The 21,626-nt window shown below is 35.3% G+C and overlaps 2 protein-coding genes across 14 annotated transcripts in view; one reads left to right on the forward strand and one right to left on the reverse strand.

Moving 5' to 3' along the window:
* Positions 1-10,250, forward strand: part of MARCHF7 (membrane associated ring-CH-type finger 7) — a 57,991-nt gene extending 47,741 nt beyond the window's left edge. For 8 of the 13 annotated variants that reach the window (XM_054477951.2, XM_054477952.2, XM_054477953.2 and 5 more), the window contains 4 exons: positions 964-1,073; positions 4,611-4,724; positions 6,322-6,370; positions 8,968-10,250. In XM_054477951.2, the coding sequence (XP_054333926.1) occupies positions 964-1,073; positions 4,611-4,724; positions 6,322-6,370; positions 8,968-9,026 (332 nt within the window). In that variant the 3' untranslated portion in view covers positions 9,027-10,250. Of the gene's footprint in view, positions 1-963; positions 1,074-4,610; positions 4,725-6,321 lie in introns of all 13 variants that reach the window. The other 5 variants (XM_054477961.2, XM_054477960.2, XM_054477963.2 and 2 more) reach the window with 2 other exon arrangements.
* Positions 10,251-10,522: 272 nt separating this feature from the next.
* The window catches only part of CD302 (CD302 molecule), a 31,932-nt gene continuing 20,828 nt past the window's right edge, over positions 10,523-21,626 (reverse strand). The window contains exons 5-6 of the mRNA XM_054477973.2: positions 19,673-19,699; positions 10,523-13,760 (exon numbers count right to left, since the gene is read on the reverse strand). Of these exons, the coding sequence (XP_054333948.1) occupies positions 13,558-13,760; positions 19,673-19,699 (230 nt within the window). The 3' untranslated portion in view covers positions 10,523-13,557. The remainder of the gene's footprint in view (positions 13,761-19,672; positions 19,700-21,626) is intronic.

A 21,626-nucleotide genomic window follows, 5' to 3' on the forward strand; every position in this document is an offset into this window, starting at 1 on the left:
ATCAAAAAGCTTAGGAATAATCAAATGTTGAACGAATATGGAAGTTTTCTTTTTCTTTTTAAAAAAATGTTTGGTAAAACAAGTAGATAAATAACATAAAATATGCCATTTTGACCATTTTTAAGTATACAATTGGATCCATTCACAGTGTTGTGCAGCCATCACTCCTGTTTCCAAAATTGTTTATCATTCCAGACAGAAACGCTAACCATTAAGCACTAACTCCTCACTTCCTACTCCCTTCTCTGCCAAATCCCTGGTAACTTCTGATCTACTTTTTGTCTCTCTGAATTTGCGTATTCCAGATATTTTATGTAAGTAGAATCATAAAATATTTGTCCTTTTGTATCTGTCTTAATTTCATTTAGCATAATGTTTTTAAAGTTCATGTTGCAGCATATATCAAGACTAATTCCCTTTATGACTGAAGGGAGCTGTTTTTATTTGGACAAGGGTGGGGTCCCTTTTTTCCCATTCTAGCAAGTAAGGCAGACACATTCCTTAAACTCCAAAAGGTCTTAGGTATGTGAGGTATGTGTTGTCACATCAAAGATACTGGCTTGGGTGTGTAACTAGGTGTTTGAGATGTTACATCACTAAACATTGTTTTCATGGCATCATGTCAAAGTACTTAAGGAGGAAGTAGGAAGTACAGATGACATTCCATTGCCTCTGTCTGCTTCCCATGATCAAGGATGTATGAGTATCTGGGAGAAAGAAAACAACCAAGGTATCTAAATAATGTGGCGGCTTATTATCATAGGGCAGGACCTGATGTGCACATTGGATATTATAGACTGCTGTATTAGGGGACATTACTGGTTTACTGCAGAAATGTAATATTTCCTTTTCTTCTCCTTTCCTTTAAGGTTTTATTTATTTTAAGCTTAAAACTTAACGAGGAAAAGTGTTTTATGAAGACATTGTAAAACTAAGCTTTACTTGTAATTTAATTTTTACCAGGTTCTTCATTAGAAGCTGTAACCACCTGTGAACTATGTAAAGAGAAGTTGGAGCTTAACCTGGAGGATTTTGATATTCATGAACTACATAGAGCTCATGCAAATGAACAAGTTAGTATATTTTGCCTAATTTGGTAAGTGTCTATTCTATGCTTCAAGGACAGCTCTTGAAGAAAAGATTAAATCATGGTCAGAAACCTTGCATTAAAATAATAATAATAACAGTGATAATGTTCTTAACATAATTCTGTTACTGCATTAGGTGTTAGAATTTCATAATTTTTTTTTTATTTTTCCCTTAAGCTTAGGAAAGTTGTTCCAAAATAGGGATGCCAACCTTATTTCCCCATAGCTGTAAGTTTTTTGAGATGCATAAATGATACAGTTAGAATGAAGAGCTCAATAATTTCCTCCTTTTTCTTTACTGAAGGAAAATTCAGGAGGTGGGGCAGATGTGTGTTTAAGGAGATTACAAAGGTGACTTTAGAGCCAAATTGTTGAAGTGTGGTTAGCATATTTGTTTTAAAAAAACAAAGATATGCTGTAAAAGGAATGTATGAAGTGCTTGAAAAACACTTTTTGGCCAGGTACTACAATGGTTCACACTTATACCTAGCACTTTGGGAGGCTAAGACAGGATGACTGTTTGAGGCCAGGAGTTTGAGACCAGCCTCGGCAACATAGCAAGACCCGGTCTCTACAAAACAGAAAACAAAAACACTTTTTAAATATAGGGGTAATGGGCCTCCTCTTTTTTATTATGTCGAATGAGATTTACAAAACATAAAAACCATTTTGTGCAGCCGCCATCTCTGTTTAGTTCCAAAACATTTTCATCACTCCAAAAGAAAAACCTCTACCCATTAAACAGTTGCTCCCCATTCTGTGCTCTCAGCCCCTGGCAACTACCAGTCTGTGTTGTTTTATGGATTTACTTATCCTGGATATTTCATACAAATAGAATCATACATTAATATATGATATTTTCTGAACCACTTTTTTTTTAAATGTGGGAGTAATAGATACCCTTTGAAAATCTGATTAAAACTATGTACCCTTCTTATAAAATATATAGACACAAATTGTCTCTAATTTAAGGGATTCCCAGATCCTTTGAAGCTAATTGCTTGGATCCAGATAAAAAATCACTGATCTAAAGAATGAAAACATTAAGCAGTTAATGTAGCACAGGTGCTACTCTAATGCCAGTTTTGTTGTTTTATTCTCTGATGCACTAGTTGTCCAAAAAGAAAATCACTTTCAGCAAGGAAATGTTTTAAATCCCCAGGGAGTTCTCTGTAGCTGGTTGAGCATTGGTATTTAAAAACCAGGGGAAACATGGAAAAGTGGAATCATGGAGAGATAAATATAAATACATAACTTGTCTTCTCAAAATGAGAGTAGCTTTCAAAAGGATTGTTTCTCCTGCCATCTTCCTTCCTGAGATGCTTCATCCTGTCTCTCAGAGGCAGTTTTTTCCTTTTTGTTTTTGTTTTTGTTTTTTTGAGATGGTGTCTCGCTCTGTCATGCCTTTTCCTTTTTGATCTCAGGAATGTTTTTATTTTCTAAGCATTTTAATGACCCATATTCTTTAGAAGTTTTAGGAAATATTAGGTGGAGTCATTGTAAAAACAGGGATAGCCTTGATTAAACTTCCTGGTTTTAACTTGTTTGTTCTATATGAATAATAGATTCTAGTGGCCTGATAGCTACACTGATTTTAAGTGATTAGTTTAATAAATCTATTTCCACATTAACCAGTGGCTTGATCTTTTGCAAGGTGATAACCATTTAATTTTTTTTTTTTGAGACGGAGCCTTCCTTGTTGCCCAGGCTGGAGTGCAGTGGCGCGATCTCAGCTCACGACAACCTCTGCCTCCTGAGTTTAAGCGATTCTCTTGCCTCAGCCTCCCAAGTAGGTGGGATTGGCACCTGCCTCCACACCAGGCGAATTTTTTGAATTTTTAGTAGGGACGGGGCTTCACCATGTTGGCCAGGCTGGTCTTGAACTCCTGACGTCAGGTGAGCCACCCGCCTCGGCCTCCCAAAGTGCTAGGATTACAGGCATGAGCCACCGTGCCTGGCCCCGTTTAAAATTTTTTAAAAATGTTCTGGATATATTATTTCCTTTTAAGTTAAAAATAAGCATCAATAATTATTAAGTGAATCTTTTTTTTTTTTTTTTTTTTTTTTTTGAGACAGAGTTTCACTCTTGTCGCCCAGGCTGGAGTGCAATGGCGTGATCTCGGCCAACTGCAACCTCCACCTCTCAGGTTCAAGCAATTCTCCTGGCTCAGCCTCCCAAGTAGCTGGTGTTAGAGGCTCCTGCCACCACACCCAGCTAATTCTTGTATTTTTAGTAGAGATGGGGTATTCACCGTGTTGGCCAGGCTGGTCTTGAACTCCTGACCTCAAGTGATCCACCCACTCCAGCCTCCCAAAATGCTGGGATTATAGGCGTGAGCCACCGCACCTGGCCTCAAATTTCTTGAATACTCAGTAGACTCTGATAATCAGTTACTTGCTGAAGTTGGTACTAAGAACATAGAGTTCTTAACGTCTGATGAACCAGTTGCCCAATTCAGTTTGTAAATAGTTCACTGTAAAAATTACAGGACAGATTAGATTATTAATAATACTATATTTATGATTTGTATTCATGGCTTGAAAACAACTGTGGGGGGAAAAGAGAAACTTTTAATCTGAGGAATATGAGCCCCTTTAAATTATCAGGTTCAGAGAGGTATTTAAAATGTAACAGCATTCTCATCTCACTCTCCCTTGAGCTAAATAAGCCACTTGCTTTGGGGCCTCTAGACTAACTAGTGCCAAGTAGCCATAAAATGTCATATACCCTATAGTTCAATAGTGTATAGCCAATCACTAACCAACGTTATTTCTGTAAACCAATATTGAGAATTCAGAATGAACAACTTTTGTTATCTCTCCCTTCCTGATTTGTCCTTTTTTCTTTAAAAATTTGAGCCTTTCTTTTGTTCTCTTGAGCACTCTCCCCAAGGCAACTTGGAGGTGGGAGCCTGGCAGCAGTCCTGAACCTTGACTAAAATAAACTCTGTTAAATTTTGTCTCAGTTTCTTCCTTTTAGGTTAACACAACAGAACAGTTTTGAATTGAAGAACTGTTTTTACCAACTACAAATTTCTGTGTGAATGATTAGTCTCTTACCTTTATCAATTCATTCTTTTATTTATGCCTTTATGTTCATCATATTACACAGAAAAACACTTGAGCTATCCGAATAGATTTTAGTTATAGTAGTATATTGGCATAGCTATAGATGAAATGTAATTTTTAACTAAATATATATAGCTATAGCCATTTGTATAATGAAATCTGTGAGCTTTATAGAAAACCAAAGCATTCATTCCACCATCAGATTATTTAAAAGTTCCATTTTTATATAAAGTCATTACACTAAAGAAGACTGTATGAGAATAAAAAGTAAAATTTTATGAAATTATAAAGGATAGTCTTTTTTTCTTAATAAATGGCATTGTATCCCTTATTAGGAACTGGATATGAATACATTTCCTCTAGTTTATCAGTGTACTGTGAGTATCAATCTCAATTCTACTAATTTTTCATTCTCTGTATTCTTCTTTTCTCCTGTTTGCTTCCCTGTTGAAGGCTGAGTATGAGTTTATCAGCTCTGGTCTCTACCTAGTGGTGTTATTGCACTTGTGCGAACAAAGCTTTTCTGATATGATGGGAAATACAAATGAACCAAGCACACGTGTCCGAGTAAGTAATAATGAAGTCGGGGAGAGGGAGGGTATGATGCAGCAAGTGTATGCCTTGGAAAGCAGATTGTTTCATATGTTGACATCTTATTTCCTTTGGGAAGCTTTAATTTTTTAAATGTTTCTTAAAAATAAAGATGCCGTAGATTTAATGGAAATTGCTGTCTTCTATAACAAGCAGCCTGATTTTCTCATAAAGTTATTTTAGAGAAAGAAGTAATTTTCTAGCTCTCAAAGGTAATTGGAATGTATTTCATTGAAAAACAGAATTGGAAACATCGAGGGAAAATGGGCTTTTTATTATTAAAACAAAACCTCAGTATTATCACTTAGAAACCTGAAATTGAACTCCAAAAGCCAGAGTATGGGAAATTAACTTCAATTTATTTGTTACTGTTCTACAAAAGATTACCAGTGTACTAATTTTTAAGTGTCCATATTACAGAGTATTTTAGATATGGAATAGTTGGTTGTTTACTGTGTGCGCTATTAGCCATAATACAACATTTTGGCCAGCTGTATGTTAGGTATTTATAAGTAAATGATGCTCTTTGCGTCAGTGTACCAGAGGAAACTTTATGCTCTGCTGTCTGGGCCATTTTGTGTAGCAAGGGCTAGGGTCTCTATATATCTGCCATTATTGTAGCATTCTGAACACTTCATGTCTTGAAATGTGTTCATAAGTATATCCTTCAAACTTTCTTATATGTTAACTTCAGTGATAAAAATGTAGTAGAGTTCATGTAATGTTTTTATTTTGAAAATTACCAAATAACTGCAGTTCAATGTATATAATACTCCTTTTAAATTAGTAAGAAAATTTTCTTTATTTTATCATGTGGACATTATTCCAGTGAGCTGGTTAACAGATAATTATCATTGAAGAGCATTCGTATTATCTATCAAGAGCATTCAGAATTTGAGCAAAGGTCTCTTGACTTCTAAGTACTTTAGAAATTGTGAGCCCCTAAAACCTTAATACCATAAAATGATTTCTAAAAAGGGACCTTAAGTCTTCAGGATGAATAAACCATATAAAACATGTAAGAACTTTTGAATTCATGTGTTTTTAAAAGTTCATACTAACAAGTTTTACAGTGGAAAATTACAGAATTTTGGATGATACTCCAAAGTGGAAGTCATTAGGATTTTTTTTAATGTATAGAACTATATACTTTTATCAAATTTAGGTAGGAAAATATTGGTTCTTAGGAGTTTTGTGTGTGTGTGTGTGCCCACTGAAACTGAATTTATTTGGGTCCAAATACAAGGGTGGTTTTTTGTTTTTGTTTTTTTTTCCCTCCATTTTATAGTTTTTTGAAGTGTTTATAAGAAGACAATATCATTGGATAAAATTATTGTATCTGCTCCCAATTTTAAAAAACTGGTTTCTACATGATTATAAAGATTATATAAAACATTTAAAAATTAATACCATTAAGCTTGTGATTTTTGATGTTGGGGGGAGAAAAACCCCTATTTAAAGGCTTAAACTGATGTTTGACTTTTTAAGTAGAAATGAATCTCCTATACTGATTCTCTCTTTAGATCCATTTGCAACATTTAAACTACTGTATTTCTTTCTGCATTGTTTCTAGTTTATTAACCTTGCAAGAACTCTTCAGGCACATATGGAAGATCTCGAAAGTAGGTGGAATTTCCCCTCCCCAGACTTGTTGAATTTACTTTTGCAAATTAAACCCAAAGCAAAACCTAAGTATATACTCTGTTCTGCCAAATTAGAGCTCATTTATAGGCTTAATAATACCAAAATGATTGATTTGGGAAATATGGGTTGGGAAACTGACATTAGTTTTTTTTTTTTTTTAAAGCATATTTTAAGGTATGGAAGCATGTAATTTTAACTGCATTTTACTTTTTTTTTTTTCCAAAGAGAAATTTATTGTTGATCACCTTGATTTCAGGATTTATAATAAAAAAGGCATAAATCTTAACTACTAATCAAACCACATTTCTTAATCTGTTAGGATTTTGTTTTGTTTCGTTTTTGGTAAGAAATTTTACCTGTTACTCAGCTTTGTTAGATCATAAGAGATTATTCCTGGGCTTACATATGATTACAGGAAAATATGGGACAAGGAGTCCTAATTCTGAATCCATATCAGAAGCCATAAAGGGCTTTGTTTTGTGGGTTTTTTGTTGTTGGTGGTGGTGGTAGTTTTTTTTGGCTTTTTGTAGGTCCTCATGGACCTTTAATAGGTAGCCAGCTCTGCCAACAGCTCAAATCTCTTAAGATCACATTCCAGCATCAGGATTTCTGGCTGGGATTATAAGTGAAGGCACTTAATTCTCAAATCTCTACAGGCATCTGTACAACCTACCCTCTTCTTAATGTCCTGTAACTTCCAGTGTGCTTCATACCATGTGGGCACAGGTATTGGTGGCTCTGGAATAGTTTCTAGAAATTGAAGATTACCCCACCCAACCCCTACATATTTTACTTTTTCACCCTTTGTTGCCCATTCCAAAGCACTACCCGAAGTGTCTTTTTAAAATATGTATTCTTCAGTTGAATACTTCTATACTCATCTTCAAACTATTTGGAGTGTTATCTATAGTGTGCATAACATTTTTACTTTTAGAGAAAGCTCAGCATCCTTTGAAGTAAGGTTTAAAAAGGACTTAGTCCTCATAGGAACTTTTTAATTCTAGGTAATCTAAAACATAGATTTTTGTCATTAAGTCTGTACTACTTTCAAGTTTTTAAAGGTTTTGAGATGAAACCAGGTAACATATTTTCACAGTTTTAATTAGGATATATGAAAAGAAAGGAGTCAGTGCGAATTCACTTGGTATAAAATTTTTTCCCTTTATACCTTCTTTCAGATCCCTTAGGTTGGCCTAATACAAAGGTCTCTTCGTTTTTTTAAATTACAATTTATACTTTGTCCAACGTCATGATAGTAATTTGTTTCAGTGTATGTTTCCCCCAGATTTCTCCATTTTAAAAAACTAACATTCTCATTTAAAATTTAGTTTCTTAAACATAGTATTGTCTGCTCCTAACGTGGGAAGAAAAAGATGGAGGTGAAATATGTCCATACTCAAATAAGCATGAAAGACAAGGGTGCTGCAAGTTAACCCCTAAATATCAGAGTATTAGTACATTCTGAAATGGGTTCTGACTAAATTATCCTCTCCTGTGGAGTGGAGTTAAATGGAAAAACACAAGAAGTTCCTTAATAAGCTGTAATTTTTTAGTTTGGTATTTCTCAGTGATAGAGCATAAAACTTAACAGTAGAGTTTATATCAGTCATGACTTAGTTATATGCTTGTGTCATTTATTAAATGGATTTAAATCTATTAGTGTTGCATAGTTTTTCTGTGCTTTGCCCTAGGTTGATTCCATTTGTTGGATGCTCTTAATTTGTCCAATGTAAATATAAAAAGAGAGGGCATTAAACCTTTTTGCCCTTGATAATGGTGGAAAGATGCTGGTTAGATGTTTATTTTAGTGAGCTTGCATTTTCTTTCACATGCAAAGCAGTTCATAGAATTCATAGTTTTATACTTACTATGTCTTTCCTAAAGACACCCAGGATGTTTAACTCTTGAGCCACTAGTGACTCTTGAATAAATTGAGGTCAGAAATGTGCAAAAGTGATAAGTTTCTGACAGTGTGGAGACGGGAATAATCTCAACAGTAGGTTTTTAGTGAATCCAATTATTTTAATTTAGGCTGTGTCTATATGAAGCTTTTTTGACTTACTAAATGAACTTTTATCTTGGCATTGTATAGACATAGCTTTGATGTAAATTGCAAGAACACCCATAACCTCTTACTCTGTGTACATTTCTTTTCATTCTCATCGGATGCACCAAACATGCAGCGATAATAAGCCAGATTCTACTCAGGTGTGTGAGAGCACTTGCCTTAAGTTGACTTTTTTCCTAGTGTTTATATATCATTAGCTACTATGAACACAGACTGATCTCAGAAACATTTTAGAAGATGCTCTTGAACCACATTTTTAAGCATTTTCATTTTTATAAAAATTGATACAACGTTACAAAAAGATGTGGGGGCGGGGGGGATTGTGGTTGGGCATCACCCACAGTCAGACCACCCTAACCCTGTCATACAACTTATCATTTTGATCAAACAATATACTAAATTGGGATTTTTGTTTTTACAAGTCATTGCTGTTCTGGCTTCATATTTACACTTCCCATTCTTATCCCCCTTAAAATCATTCTTGATCATCCTGTTTTCTTTCAACAGCTTCAGAGGATGATTCCGAAGAAGATGGAGACCATAACAGGACATTTGATATTGCCTAACTTCATATAAGACAGATGGATGATCTGTGAACACAAGTGTTTATTAAAAATGGCAATTAAATATAAATTACTTTTGTGGGGGAATGCCTAATACATTGACTATATATAAAATGAATATATACATACACATGTATGCCTGTATATATATATTCATTCTCAAGTGTTGCTGAATTAAAATTCTGCTGGACTTTTTAACATAGCAAATCTGATGTTTATAAACTGGTAATCAAAAAGGTTTTTTTCTTTTAGGTGAGTGGGAAAGTATTACCCTTGTTTTAAATATCTAAGCAATGCCTATCAACCCTTTTTTTGTGTTCTGATTACTGTAGTCATATTTATGAAAAAAGGTTTGTGTTTTACTCTTGCTAGTGAGAAAAGTGGGACAAAATATACTTTTGAAATAAAATGCTATATGGCACCTAATTTTTTTTTCTTTTAAAATGCCTTAAGTTGCAGTCTCATTTTGATAATCATTTGCTTCCAGTGTTTAAAAATTAAAAAAAGGTAGAAGGTTATAAGAAGAGCATTATATTAAGTTTCCAAATTTAATTTGAATTCCAAATTCACTTAGCAATAAAATCTAATTTTTAAAAAGTATATAAATATAAAATGTATAAATGATGGATAGATTTTTGTATTGATTTGCAAAATGCAGATTATATTTGATAGGCTATAGTATGTAGATATTCCTTTTAGGAATATTACAGCTGTAAATCATATGAGACTTGCCAGTCAAATGCTATTTGGTTTAAAAAAATTATTGCAATCTCAAGTTAATGGAATATTTTTAAATCCCACATTCAGAGTTTAAAACACTGGTTTTCAATGTGTTTTTTAGTGTTGTCACTTCTTTATAGATAAATATATAAATAACCTGTTTGGATCCTGGTCCTTTTTAACTGTTCCTTGGTAATTCTGAGCATTTATTTGATGACTTAATATTTTTCACTACCTTTGGAGAACAGATGAACATTATTCACCACGAATGGATCTATACTGTGGTCATGAGTTGTGTGTACTTCCATAACACTGTATTTTTCTTCTGTCAATACCCTTAGGATACACTTTAAAACACCTTAAGGTCTGATGTTATGGCAACAAACTACTTTTTCAAACCTAAATAGGAACCATGTAATTTCTCAAAAGTGAATGAACAATTTGCCCACACTTAGTTTGTTGGTCTTATGTAAAACATTGGCTCGAAATAAAGTGCACACTGATTTATTTTACTGTTTGAAATGTTTCCTTTTAAACTGGTGCTCAAAGAAGACATCAAACTTCATAACCAAGAATTTTATTACAATTTCAAATCTCATTTTAAGCTATAAATGTTCTAAAACATTTGCTCACCTCTTGCCAGTTATCTTTGCATTGTCTGTCTTAAAGCAAAAATATAAAATTTAAGGGTGGTAGTTTTAATATATTCTGTGGGTCCTAAGGGATGCTTTGAATTTGAAGTATATATACTTTTAATAAAATTCAGTATGACAGTTGTCTTCTGCTTAACCCATAAAACTTTATTTAAAAAATTTAACTAGATAGTACAAAACATTCATTGGTATGCATATAAGATAATTCTGTATAGTTTTGTTATTAAATATTAAATGACAGTGATAACAATGGCTTAAGCTTTACAGTATTCTTGTAGTTCCCTAGTACCACTTAGTATTTAAATATTGTCATATTCGCTTCAGATTATCATGTAAATGACAGTAGAGGAATAAGAGAAAAGGCTTTCATTGGTTATCAGTTTTAAATTCTGAACAAAAGAGACCATACACTGCTCACTACAAGAATGCAATTTTCTAAGAAAATGTAGTTTAAAATGTTATTCTAAATATCTGCCAAAGAATTATATTGTTATTACTAGCTAGAACCAAGATGTTGGAGAAAGCAGTTTCTACATTCTGAATGTAGTAAACAAGCCTGCCTGTGTAATCCAGTTATCTCTTGACTAATGAGTAGATAAGGTGCCTGTTATAGATGTTCTGGTATATAAAGAAAAAATGTAGGCCAAGTGTGGTGGCTCACGCATGTAATCCCAGCACTTTGGGAGACCAAGGTGGGTGGATCACTTGAGGTCAGGAGTTTGAGACTAGCCCAGTCAATATGGCGAAACCCCGTCTCTACCAAAAATACAAAAAGTTAGCTGGGTGTGGTGGCAGATGTCTGTGGTCCCAGCTACTAAGGAGGCTGAGGCAGGAGAATTGCTTGAAAACCTGCAAGGCAGAGATTGGAGAGAGCCAAGATAGAGCCACTGCACTCTAGCCTAGGCAACACAGTGAGACTCCGTCATATATATATAGCACTTCATTACCAGAGGCCTCTTGGCCTGTTGAAAAATGAAACCAAATATTGAAAATTAAATCATAGTTTAAAACAGCTATTTTGGAAGAGCTGCCATTAGGTAGAAAGTATCAAAATGTACAAAAGAAAGTTAGTTGTATGGGAGTTGAGTGGAAGGTAGGATTTAAGAGCAGCACTGCCCAATAAAACTTCCTATAATGAAAATGTTCTATAATGTATATTGCCCAGTACAGTAGCCACTAACCACCTGTGATTTGAACACTTGACAATGTGGCTAATGTAATTGGGAAACTGGATTTTAAACTAAATTTACTTAAATAGCCTCATGTGGCTAGTGGCTCATTGGACATTGGATATTGTAGTTGTAGACGTTTGAGGCTGTTGGTTTTAGGTTGGACTTAATCACTTTTCTACCCAAATTTTCCTACCCAAATTCTACCACTCCTTTAAGAACTCCGTTAGAACTCTTTTAGTTCACGTAATACGCCATATTTTTTTACTGTGCCTGTAGTTCTTCAAGGAGAGGTACAATTTGGTTAGGAAAACCAGGCAGGAATTCCAGGGTAGTGTTCAATATTGACATTAGTAATAGTCTATCATCAATAATAAAATAGACATCTCAATCACTACACAAAATCTCAGAAATGTAAAGCTCTTAAAGAGCATGCTTGTGCTTGTGTAACAGCTGGTGTAATGCCTGCATTTTCAGTACCATGTAGCCGCACTGTTAATAGTTTTCTGTCACTTTTTAGTTACTCATGTCTTATTAATGATAGTGCCGTTAATTGTGATGAGTGTTTTCGATTCATGTGGTCAATAAAAGGAGATTACATAAGCTAGGACTTTGTTGCCATTAGTCAAGCTAGTGAGATAGTATATCTCCCCATAAGAAAGTAAGATAATTGATGGGGTGTGGATTCAGAAGAGGGATTACTTTTCTTTGAGCTTCAGACTTCTAGACAGACAGTATACTTCAGTCAGTAATGGACCACATATAGAACAGTGTTTCCTTAGTAGACCATATTTTTACTGTACCTTTTCTATATTTAGATACACAAATATTGTGTTACAGTTGTCTGCAGTATTCAGCACAGTAACATGCTGTGTAGGTTTGGGACAAAATAGGCTCTACCATCTGGGTTTGTGTAAATACAAGCTGATTTTCACACAAGATTTCCTAACTATGCATTTCTTAGAACGTATCCCCATTGATAAGTGATACATGACTGATTTACATGAAATTTATACATTCTTTATCTTTCCTGTTTTTGGTTTATTGATGATGGTGAGGAAAATCACTCGTTTCAGCTTTTTCATTTTTTTACTCCCCAAATGATTTTCACCTTTTTCTTAAAATGTACAATAAATGCACTGAAAACTTTGATCATTGTCACTACAGTTGTACTTAGTGTTTTTCTTCAGTTTTTGCTTACACAGTTTTCATGTCATTGAAGGAAAAATTTATAAGTGCTTGAGGAGAATGAGATATATCTTGTATAGGGGAAGGTAAGAACGGTATCGTGGCAAGAGAGAAATCCTTAAAGGGGCACTATAATATGTAAGTGTGTTAACCTAATTGCAAGCTTTCTGTATGCCATCCTGGACACAGCGATCATATTTTGTTTCAAAAGATTTATAAACATTCATTAAAACTTGAGTCATTTGTGATAAAATGGTGTGTGTAAAAGTAATGAAACTAAAATTGGTGTGGAGTGTTAAAAGTTGTCAAATTTTCTTCATCTAAATCATAAAAGGAGATACACATTCTAGAGGAATTATCTGCCAAAAAACAATTATCAAAGATATTTAAATGTATGGGATGTACTTAAAATAACTTATTCCCCATTTCATGTTTACTAATAAACGTATAAACTGAAGTGGGTCAACTAAATAGAAGGGAAGATACAGCAGGCAAGACAAATAGGCTGGGCTTTTATTTTTATCTGCTTCTTGGGCTTTAAGCTTTCCTTCATTCAAGTCACAGATTCTGCCTTTGACAGGATGCTTAAAATCACTATGTTTGTTAGATCTAAGATCATTTCTAAAACCTGTTTTTTTAATGAACCTAAAGACTCTTCACAACAGATGAGTACATAAAAATGTTACTGGAATAAGGAATACCATTAAAGCTCTAATATCCAATGTCAAATTTTATATTAAAATCTTTCCCAAGTTATCTCTGCCAGGGCATTTGTTGATGTCTTAGTGCAGGATTACCAAAAACTTAGTCAAATTGAACAGGATATTCATTTTCTTCTCCAACTACCAAAACACAGTCTTCATTATAAGGTGATTGGGGTGCAGTTGAAAAAACTGTGGTGAAAGGAGAATCAGAATGTTTTTTGTACAGGAACCAAATGATTGCTCCCAAAACTGTCAAAATTACCGTGCTAGCAATCACCAATGCTGATATTAAAATGTGGTTATCTGAAAAGGAAAAGACAAAAGAATATTTGGGAGATTAGGGTACACAAGTTGGCAAGTGTATTTTGGTGAGCACAACTGTAGTTTTGTGTAAACATTTCTCTGTGTTGAGAATTTCCCACACTGATGAGAAAACCAAAAATTTCACATTTGTTACTAACAAGATTTGTATTTCTTAGCCTGAAGAATAGTACTCAAATTTTCTAGGAAATTGTGCACTTCTCCACTCTACTGAAGATCCCAAAGTGGAAATCACCCAAGTATACCATGCTCCAGTTTGTCTTCCTTCGCTTTACTTTCTGATCTAAGACTACAAATTCAGACCTACTGTTCCCTTTAGGAATTCTAGTATTTAGATAATGTGTTACATTATTGAGGTTTAATGGTTCACCTGGCTTTGGGGATTTAAGATTTGTTTAACTGAAAAAACACCAAGACCTGCAGTAAAGTGCCTTGTTTTGTGTGTCTTTGCATTCATTCATTCTTTGTGTGTTTCCCTAAATTTCTGTAAGTATGCACAACTTTGCAGTTCTTGCCTATTCAAACCCTTGTAATCGTTCTATAAGAATCCAGTTTAATAAATTGAGGAAAATAACTTGGTTTAGGAGAACGAACATACTTTTGGGCAGGTACTTGTATTATGTATAGTAATAGACTCTAAAGAATGTGAAAATTTTTCAGAATTATTTTGACAGATTTTTTATTATTAAATATATTCATAATACCCATTATGTCAACTGGTGCTTGTTAAAATGAGACCTGGAAGAATTTAAGATTAGTGAGAGAAATTTGGCCAAATTATTTGTTAAAGTGAGGGAGAGCCATTGATACTTTTCAAATATTGACAGGATTTTTTGGGAGGAGTGAGGAAATGGCCCCAAGTGAATTATCTTTTTAATCCTGAAATAAAATTTGGTAGTAAAGATTTGGTAAGGTGTGAGGGTGGATTTGGTGGTGGTATTTTATTAAAGACATTAAAATGAAAAAAAGCCAAGAATTCTGTAAACTGAGTTCAAATGGGGTTCTTCTTCCATAGTTTTTGGCTACGGCAGCCTCCGCCTTCTGGGTGCCAGGGATTCTCATGTGTCAGCCCAGGTAGCTGAGATTACAGGCGCACGCCATGATGTCTAGCTAATTTTTGTATTTTTAGTAGAGACAGTTTTGCCATGTTGCCCAGATTGGTCTGAAACCCCTGGCCTCAAGTGATGTGCCCCCCTCGGCCTCCCAAAGTGCTGGGATTACAGGTGTGAGCCACTGTGCCCAGCCCCGTAGTTAGTTTTATTAAAATTAACAATAGTCCATTTTCAGTGTAGAACCTTAACTTTACCAATATGAACACACTTTATTTCAGTCTACTATTGATTGTACAATAATAGCTTCATAATCAGTAGCATCTACTTTAAATAGGAATTACATGATAGTAATATAGAAAAGTCTGAAAGATCATAGTAATTGAGAAATATTTACAGACTCAATCATACAGCTTTAAAAGACCTGGTATCCTAAGAACTGGACAGCATCCAACATGGGCGAGACACAGTAAGTATATATGCTGCTTTTCACATTCTGCAAGTGACCTTTAGCCAAAGTTGCCTCCAGGGGTTTTAGTTAGCTAGCTGCATACTACTAAAATGTGTGACAAAGTCAATTGTCAAGGCAACTGATGAGCAGTGTATTAAAACAATGTGTAGTTTATATCTGGAGGTTAGGATAGTTTTACATTAGGAAATCTATTATCTACCTTATTAATTAAAGGAAAAGTCCATTGCTTGCTTGACAGCGTATAATAGCTATTTACCATGAAATCCTGCTTTTTTTAAAGAAACAAAATTTAGGAAAAATACTTTTTAGCCTAACAATGTTCCTTACTTGAGGAAACAGCAAACACCGAAACAAGCTTTCACTCTGTCATTTAAGCCCATTTAATCCATTTTCTCAACATTTCTTCAGAAATTTCTGTGGCAAAGGTCACCAATGATCTCTTTATGACTACATGCTTAAACACGTGGATGTTTTAGTTCATTCTGAGGCAACTAGATTGTTAGCCGTCCAGCCTGAAGTTATATCCTACTCACTTGGCTTCCCTGACTGCTCTCTCTTATTTTTCAGACGACTGCTTCCTAGTCATCTTTGTGGACTCAAAGCTTTCCATGGTTGATCTCAACCATTCAAGTCTTTTATGTAAATCCATAGATAAATATGTGTGTGTAGCCCCACTTTACTCCCAAATCTCTTCTAACCTGAATTCCTGCAAATAAATAGCCACTGTCCAGTCATCCAATCTGGAAATTTATAGACTTCCTCTCTATTAATTATCAAGACTACACATTTTTCTTCTGTTTCCTATTTATCTGACTGCTACTTTAATGCCTAGTTCTAACACTGATCATCTGAGGCCCGAACTATACATAATCCACCTCAAAAACTACGTGAAACATTTTGTTGGGCTGTAGCCTCAGGTTAGTTTGAGTGCCAACTGTGCATTTAATTCTGAGGCACAGGGTTTAAATGACTTGCCCAAGTCCATTTAGTAAGTGACAGCAAAAATTCAGCCCTTCACCTTGGTCCTGATTTGTCACCTCAGATAACTTGTCCTCTGTCTCCTGCCTGATGTCTACTTATCCTTAAAGATTTAACTCCTGCATCCTCTCCAGTAACCTTTGCTGAACCTAGCTTGGACTAACTTGACCTTTCCTGTCTGCTTGCCACATTAGGTGCATCTGACTATGGACACCTTAATTCTGTTGAAAGTATTCTTCCCAAGGGAGTCTTCCAGCTTACACTTGGTATGAAGGGGAACTCCGTGTTTGCCAAGATGGCAGCTACACTTAACTGTTGGGTTGTTTCCTTGCTGCTTCAACTCCATGTTCTCTACTGTTACTCCGTAAAGTCAGACTAAGCCTAATCCCTATCTACATGACAGGCTTTCACTTTGACTTTAGGTCTTCATTCTGCAAAATCATGGCCTTATCAAATGAGACCTTCCCTGGCCACCATACTAAAAATAAAAATAAAGTACAACACCTCCCTTCTTGCACTGGAATTCATCCTTATCTGCCTGTTTTCCCTATAGGATATGTCACCATCTCACATATTTTTGTTTTACCCTTCCCACTAGAATGTATGCTTGAGAGCAGAGGCTTTTGTTTTGTTCATTGCTGTCTTCAATGTCTAACTTTAGGAGAAAGCCTGACACATAGTATTTACTCACTAAATTATACACACATATTTAATATAGATTTACATACACATATATACATGCATACATGTAATGAATTCAGAGATTACTTTTCTTGTAGTCTGAAGACCATATGTTGCCAGATCTTTCAACTATTCGTGTTTTTGAAGCCACAGACCTATTTTTTTCTCAATGTTCCAACTTATGTGTATCTTTATTTTTTCCAAAGTAATACATTTACATAGCTTAAAAGTATAGTTCTAGAAGATACGTAGTGAAAATACTGTGCTCCTGCTCCACTACTACTCACCTGAACATCCATTCCTTAAAGTTAACTACTCTTGTTGCTTCAGCTATTTATCTCCATGTCTAAATAACATGCTTCCACTACTTGATTTTTTTTAAATGTAATTTAAAGAAATACATGTAACAAATACTATCTTAGGTGAGCAGCAGCATTAAGTACATTCACTTCATTGTGCTACATCACCACCATCCATTCACAGAACAACTCATTTTGTAAGATGAAAACTGTACCTATTAAACTCCCATTTCTTCCTGACCTAACCCTTGGCAAAGAGTTTCTTGGTGAGGTTGACTACTTTAGGTACTTCATACTGTAGTCTAAGAAGTATACAGAACTTGACCTTTTGTGACTGGCCTATTTTTTTTTTCTTTTCTTTTTTTTTTTTTGTTTTTGTTTTTGTTTTGTTTTGTTTTGTTTTAGATGGAGGCTTGCTCTGTCTCGCCCAGGCTGGAGTGCAGTGGAGCGATCTCGGTTCACTGCAGCCTCTGCCTCCGGGTTTCAACTTTTTTTTTTTTTTTTTAAGTAGAGTTGGGATTTCACCATGTTAGCCAGGCTGGTCTCAAACTCCTGACCTCAGGTGATCCACCGGTCTCAGCCTCCCAAAGTGCTGGGATTACAGGCGTGAGCCACTGCACCTGGCCTGTGCCTGGCTTATTTTGTTTAGCCTAATGTCCTTCAGGTTTATGCATGTTGTAGCACATGTCAGAATTTTCTTCTCTTTTAAGGCTAAATGATAATTGTATGTGCAGATTACATTTTGTTTATCCCTTCATCAGTGGACACTTGGGTTGCTTACACCTTTTGGCTATGGCAAATGATGCTATGAACATAGATACACAAATATCAAACAGATGGGTGTACGGATATTAAAGAGTCCTTGCTTTCAGTTATTTGGGATACATACTTAGAAGTGGAATTGCTGGATCATATAGTAATTCTTTTAATTTTTTTGAAGAACCACCACACTGTTTTTCACAGAGGCTGCACCATCTTACATTCCTACCACAAGAATTCCAATTGCTGCATATCCACACTAATGCTTGTTATTTACTGTCTTCTTCCTATAGATTAATGAGGATGTAATTCCTGTATACACACAAACTCAACACTTCTTTTCTTCTCCTCCGTCATAGTTCTATCATAGTAACCCCCAAATAGAAGACTGGCAAAGGACTCACATCCAATTTTTTTTTTTTTTTTTTTTTTTTTTTTGAGATGGAGTCACTCTGTCGCTGAGGCTGGAGGGCAGTGGCGTGATCTCGGCTCACTGCAACCTCCGCCTCCCAAGTTCATGCAATTCTCCCTGCCTCAACCTCCCAAGTAGCTGGGATTACAGGCGCCCGCCACTGCGCCTGGCTAAGTTTTGTATTATTTAGCCCGGCCCATATCCAAATTTAAAGAAACAAAATTTGTTTTAAAAATTCCTACCAAAAATATAGGCAACTAAAAAAAAAGTATGGGTAGCTGGGCATGGCGGCCCAACGCCTGTAATCTCAGCACTTTGGGAGGCTGAGGTGGGTGGATTGTTTGAACCCAGGAGTTTGAGACGAGCCTGGGTAACATGGTGAAACTCCATCTGTACAAAAAAAGTTAGCTGGGCATGGTGGCCTACACCTGTAGTCCCAGCTACTTGGGAGGCTGAGGTGGAAGAATCGCTTGAGCCCAGGAGGTCGAGACTGCAGTGAGTCAAGCTCACACCACTGCACTCCGCAAATGGGTAAAAGCCTTTTCACAAAAGACATACAAATGAATAATCATCTGAAAGGTGCTCAACATCATTATCAGGTAAATTAAAATTAAAGCCACAAGAAGATCACTACACACCTGATCTGAATGGCTAAAAATAAAGAAATTGACAATACCATCATGGGATGAACATAGAGCAAATGGAGCTTGGACACACTGCCAGTAGTAACATGATTTAAGCATTTTGAAAAATTATTTGGTGGTTTCTAATAAATCTAAATATATATATTTGCCCTATGACCCATCTTTCTACTTTCTAGAATATACTCAAAGAAAATGAGAACATAAGTCCAAAAGAAGATATAGGAGAATGTTCATAGGCAGCTCTATTCAAATTAGTTTGAAACTAGAAGTGATCCAAATATCCATAAACAAGAGAATGGACAATATATGATATATTTATAAAGTATTATGAAGCTTAGGGAAAAAACTCAGTGAATGTGCACAACACAGATGAATCTAAAAAAAATTCCTGAGTAAAAGAAGCCAGACAAAACTACATATTGTAGAATATATTTAAAATGTTGAGTCTTATTACTAAGAGACCTTTCTACATTCTTATAAAAATTGTTCTACTTTATATTACATAATTTTAAAAAGGGATCTGTAATAGTATTTTAATATGCCAGAATTTTGATATATTTTTAATTGTGGGAAAAATTTAAAGACCAAATCATTACTTACCTGATAAATATTTCCTTTTGTATGGGACTAAAATACAAAAGAAAATAAAAATTAGAATTTAATTATGTTTTATTATAGGATTGACTTTAAACATGTTCACAATCATTAAAAATAAACCCTTTTATTAGTAGCTTAATATCAATATATTCATAGCTTAAAATCCATATTTCTTTGCCTCATTAATTGTCTCTGTTGTCTGTTTTGAACTTAGTTTTTAAAGAAAGATGTAGAGGGCTAACAACATGCATTAGCTTGGTTGGTGGAAAAGAATACGGGATCTTGAGGAAAAGACAATAATGAGGTAAAGGAAAAAAGAGGATTCTGGTTGGAGAGTCTAGGAAACAAATGTCGTAAAATTAAACAACTGTGACACTAACTACCTTAGTATGGATGTACTCACTATTTCTGATGTTTTGAAGTTATAGTTTAATTAAAAACTTTGTTTATGTAATGGCACCCTGAGGTGCAGAACCTGAAAAGAACCAATTTTTTAAAAAACAAATATTTGAAGTTGAATACTGCTACCATAAAACTATGACAAACATTTTGATAATCACTGTAAAACTAATAGTAGTCAAGGATCCTGCTGTAGCAAGTAAAGAAATGTACATACTTCCATATGTAAAGAAAGGAAATAATCAAAGCAGGATGTGGAGTTTTGGTTTACAGTTGAAGTAGAAGGGGAAAATACTGAGGATGCAAAATGGGGAAATGGTTGCTTATATCATGTTTTAAGCACCCTAAATTCATATTTTGAAACATTAAAAAAAAATAAAAACTTTTTTTGTAGAGATGGTGGTCTTGCTATGTTGACCAGGCTGCCTCAGCCTCAAAAAGTGCTGGGATTACAAGCATGAGCCACTGTACCCAGCCCACATTTTGAAAATTTAATTTTCTTTAATGAGAAAACATTTACTTTCTAAAACTTAGAATAACAAACTGTGTAGTGTTTTAACAAATAACATCAAAATACTTTTGTGGGCCAGGATAATTCTGTTCATTAAAAAACCTCTGGGACGGGCACAGTGGCTCACGCCTGTAATCTTAACACTTTGGGAGGCCGAGGTGGGCAGATCACAAGGTCAGGAGTTCGAGACCAGCCTGGCCAATATGGTGAAACCCCATCTCTACTAAAAAATACAAAAATTAGCCGGGCATGGTGGCAGGTGCCTGTAGTCCCAGCTACTCGGGAGGCTGAGGCAGGAGAATCGCTTGAAGCCAGGAGGCAGAGGTTGCAGTGAGCCAAGATCGCGCCACCGCCTCCAGCCTGGGCGACAGAGAGAGACTCCATCGCAAAAAAAAAAAAAAAAAACCTTCTGATGGGTCAGAAGAAAACATTTTAATTCCAAATAAATTATAAACTATGATGTAGTTTTTGTTTGCCTAAACAAAGGATGTTCTTATGGAGAATCTAATTCCTTGTAAAGTAACACGAGAATTCTGGAATTATACATGATTACTCTTCACCACTTCTGCTCACTCAAATCGCATGCAAAGAGATTATAATAATTCCTCTGAACAAGAAATTTTTGACCTCTTGCAAACACTAAGCAGATAGAATAAAAGTATGCCTATTTCATGTGATCTGGCCTTACCTCCTAAATGTAAGAGAATTACAATTTGAGTTCCAAGAGACTTAAGAGCAAACCATCCTATTAATATATTCTGAAGTCTTATTCCCTCTATTTTTTTTTTTTTTTTTTTGAGACAGAGTGTTGCTCTGTTGCTCAGACTTACTGGAGCCTCAACCTCCCAGGCTCAATTGATCCTCCCACCTCAGGCTCCCATGTATTTGGGACCACAGGTGCACGCCACCATGCCCAGCTGATTTTTGTATTTTTTGTAGAGATGAGTTTTTGCCATGTTGCTCAAGCTGGTCTTGAACTCCTGCACTCAAGCAATCCAGCGCCTCAGTCTACCATAGTGCTGGGATTGCAGGTGTGAGCCACCGTGC

This window comes from Pongo pygmaeus, chromosome 11 (genome assembly GCF_028885625.2).
Source record: "Pongo pygmaeus isolate AG05252 chromosome 11, NHGRI_mPonPyg2-v2.0_pri, whole genome shotgun sequence".
In the NCBI taxonomy this organism is placed as follows: Eukaryota; Metazoa; Chordata; class Mammalia; order Primates; family Hominidae; genus Pongo; species Pongo pygmaeus.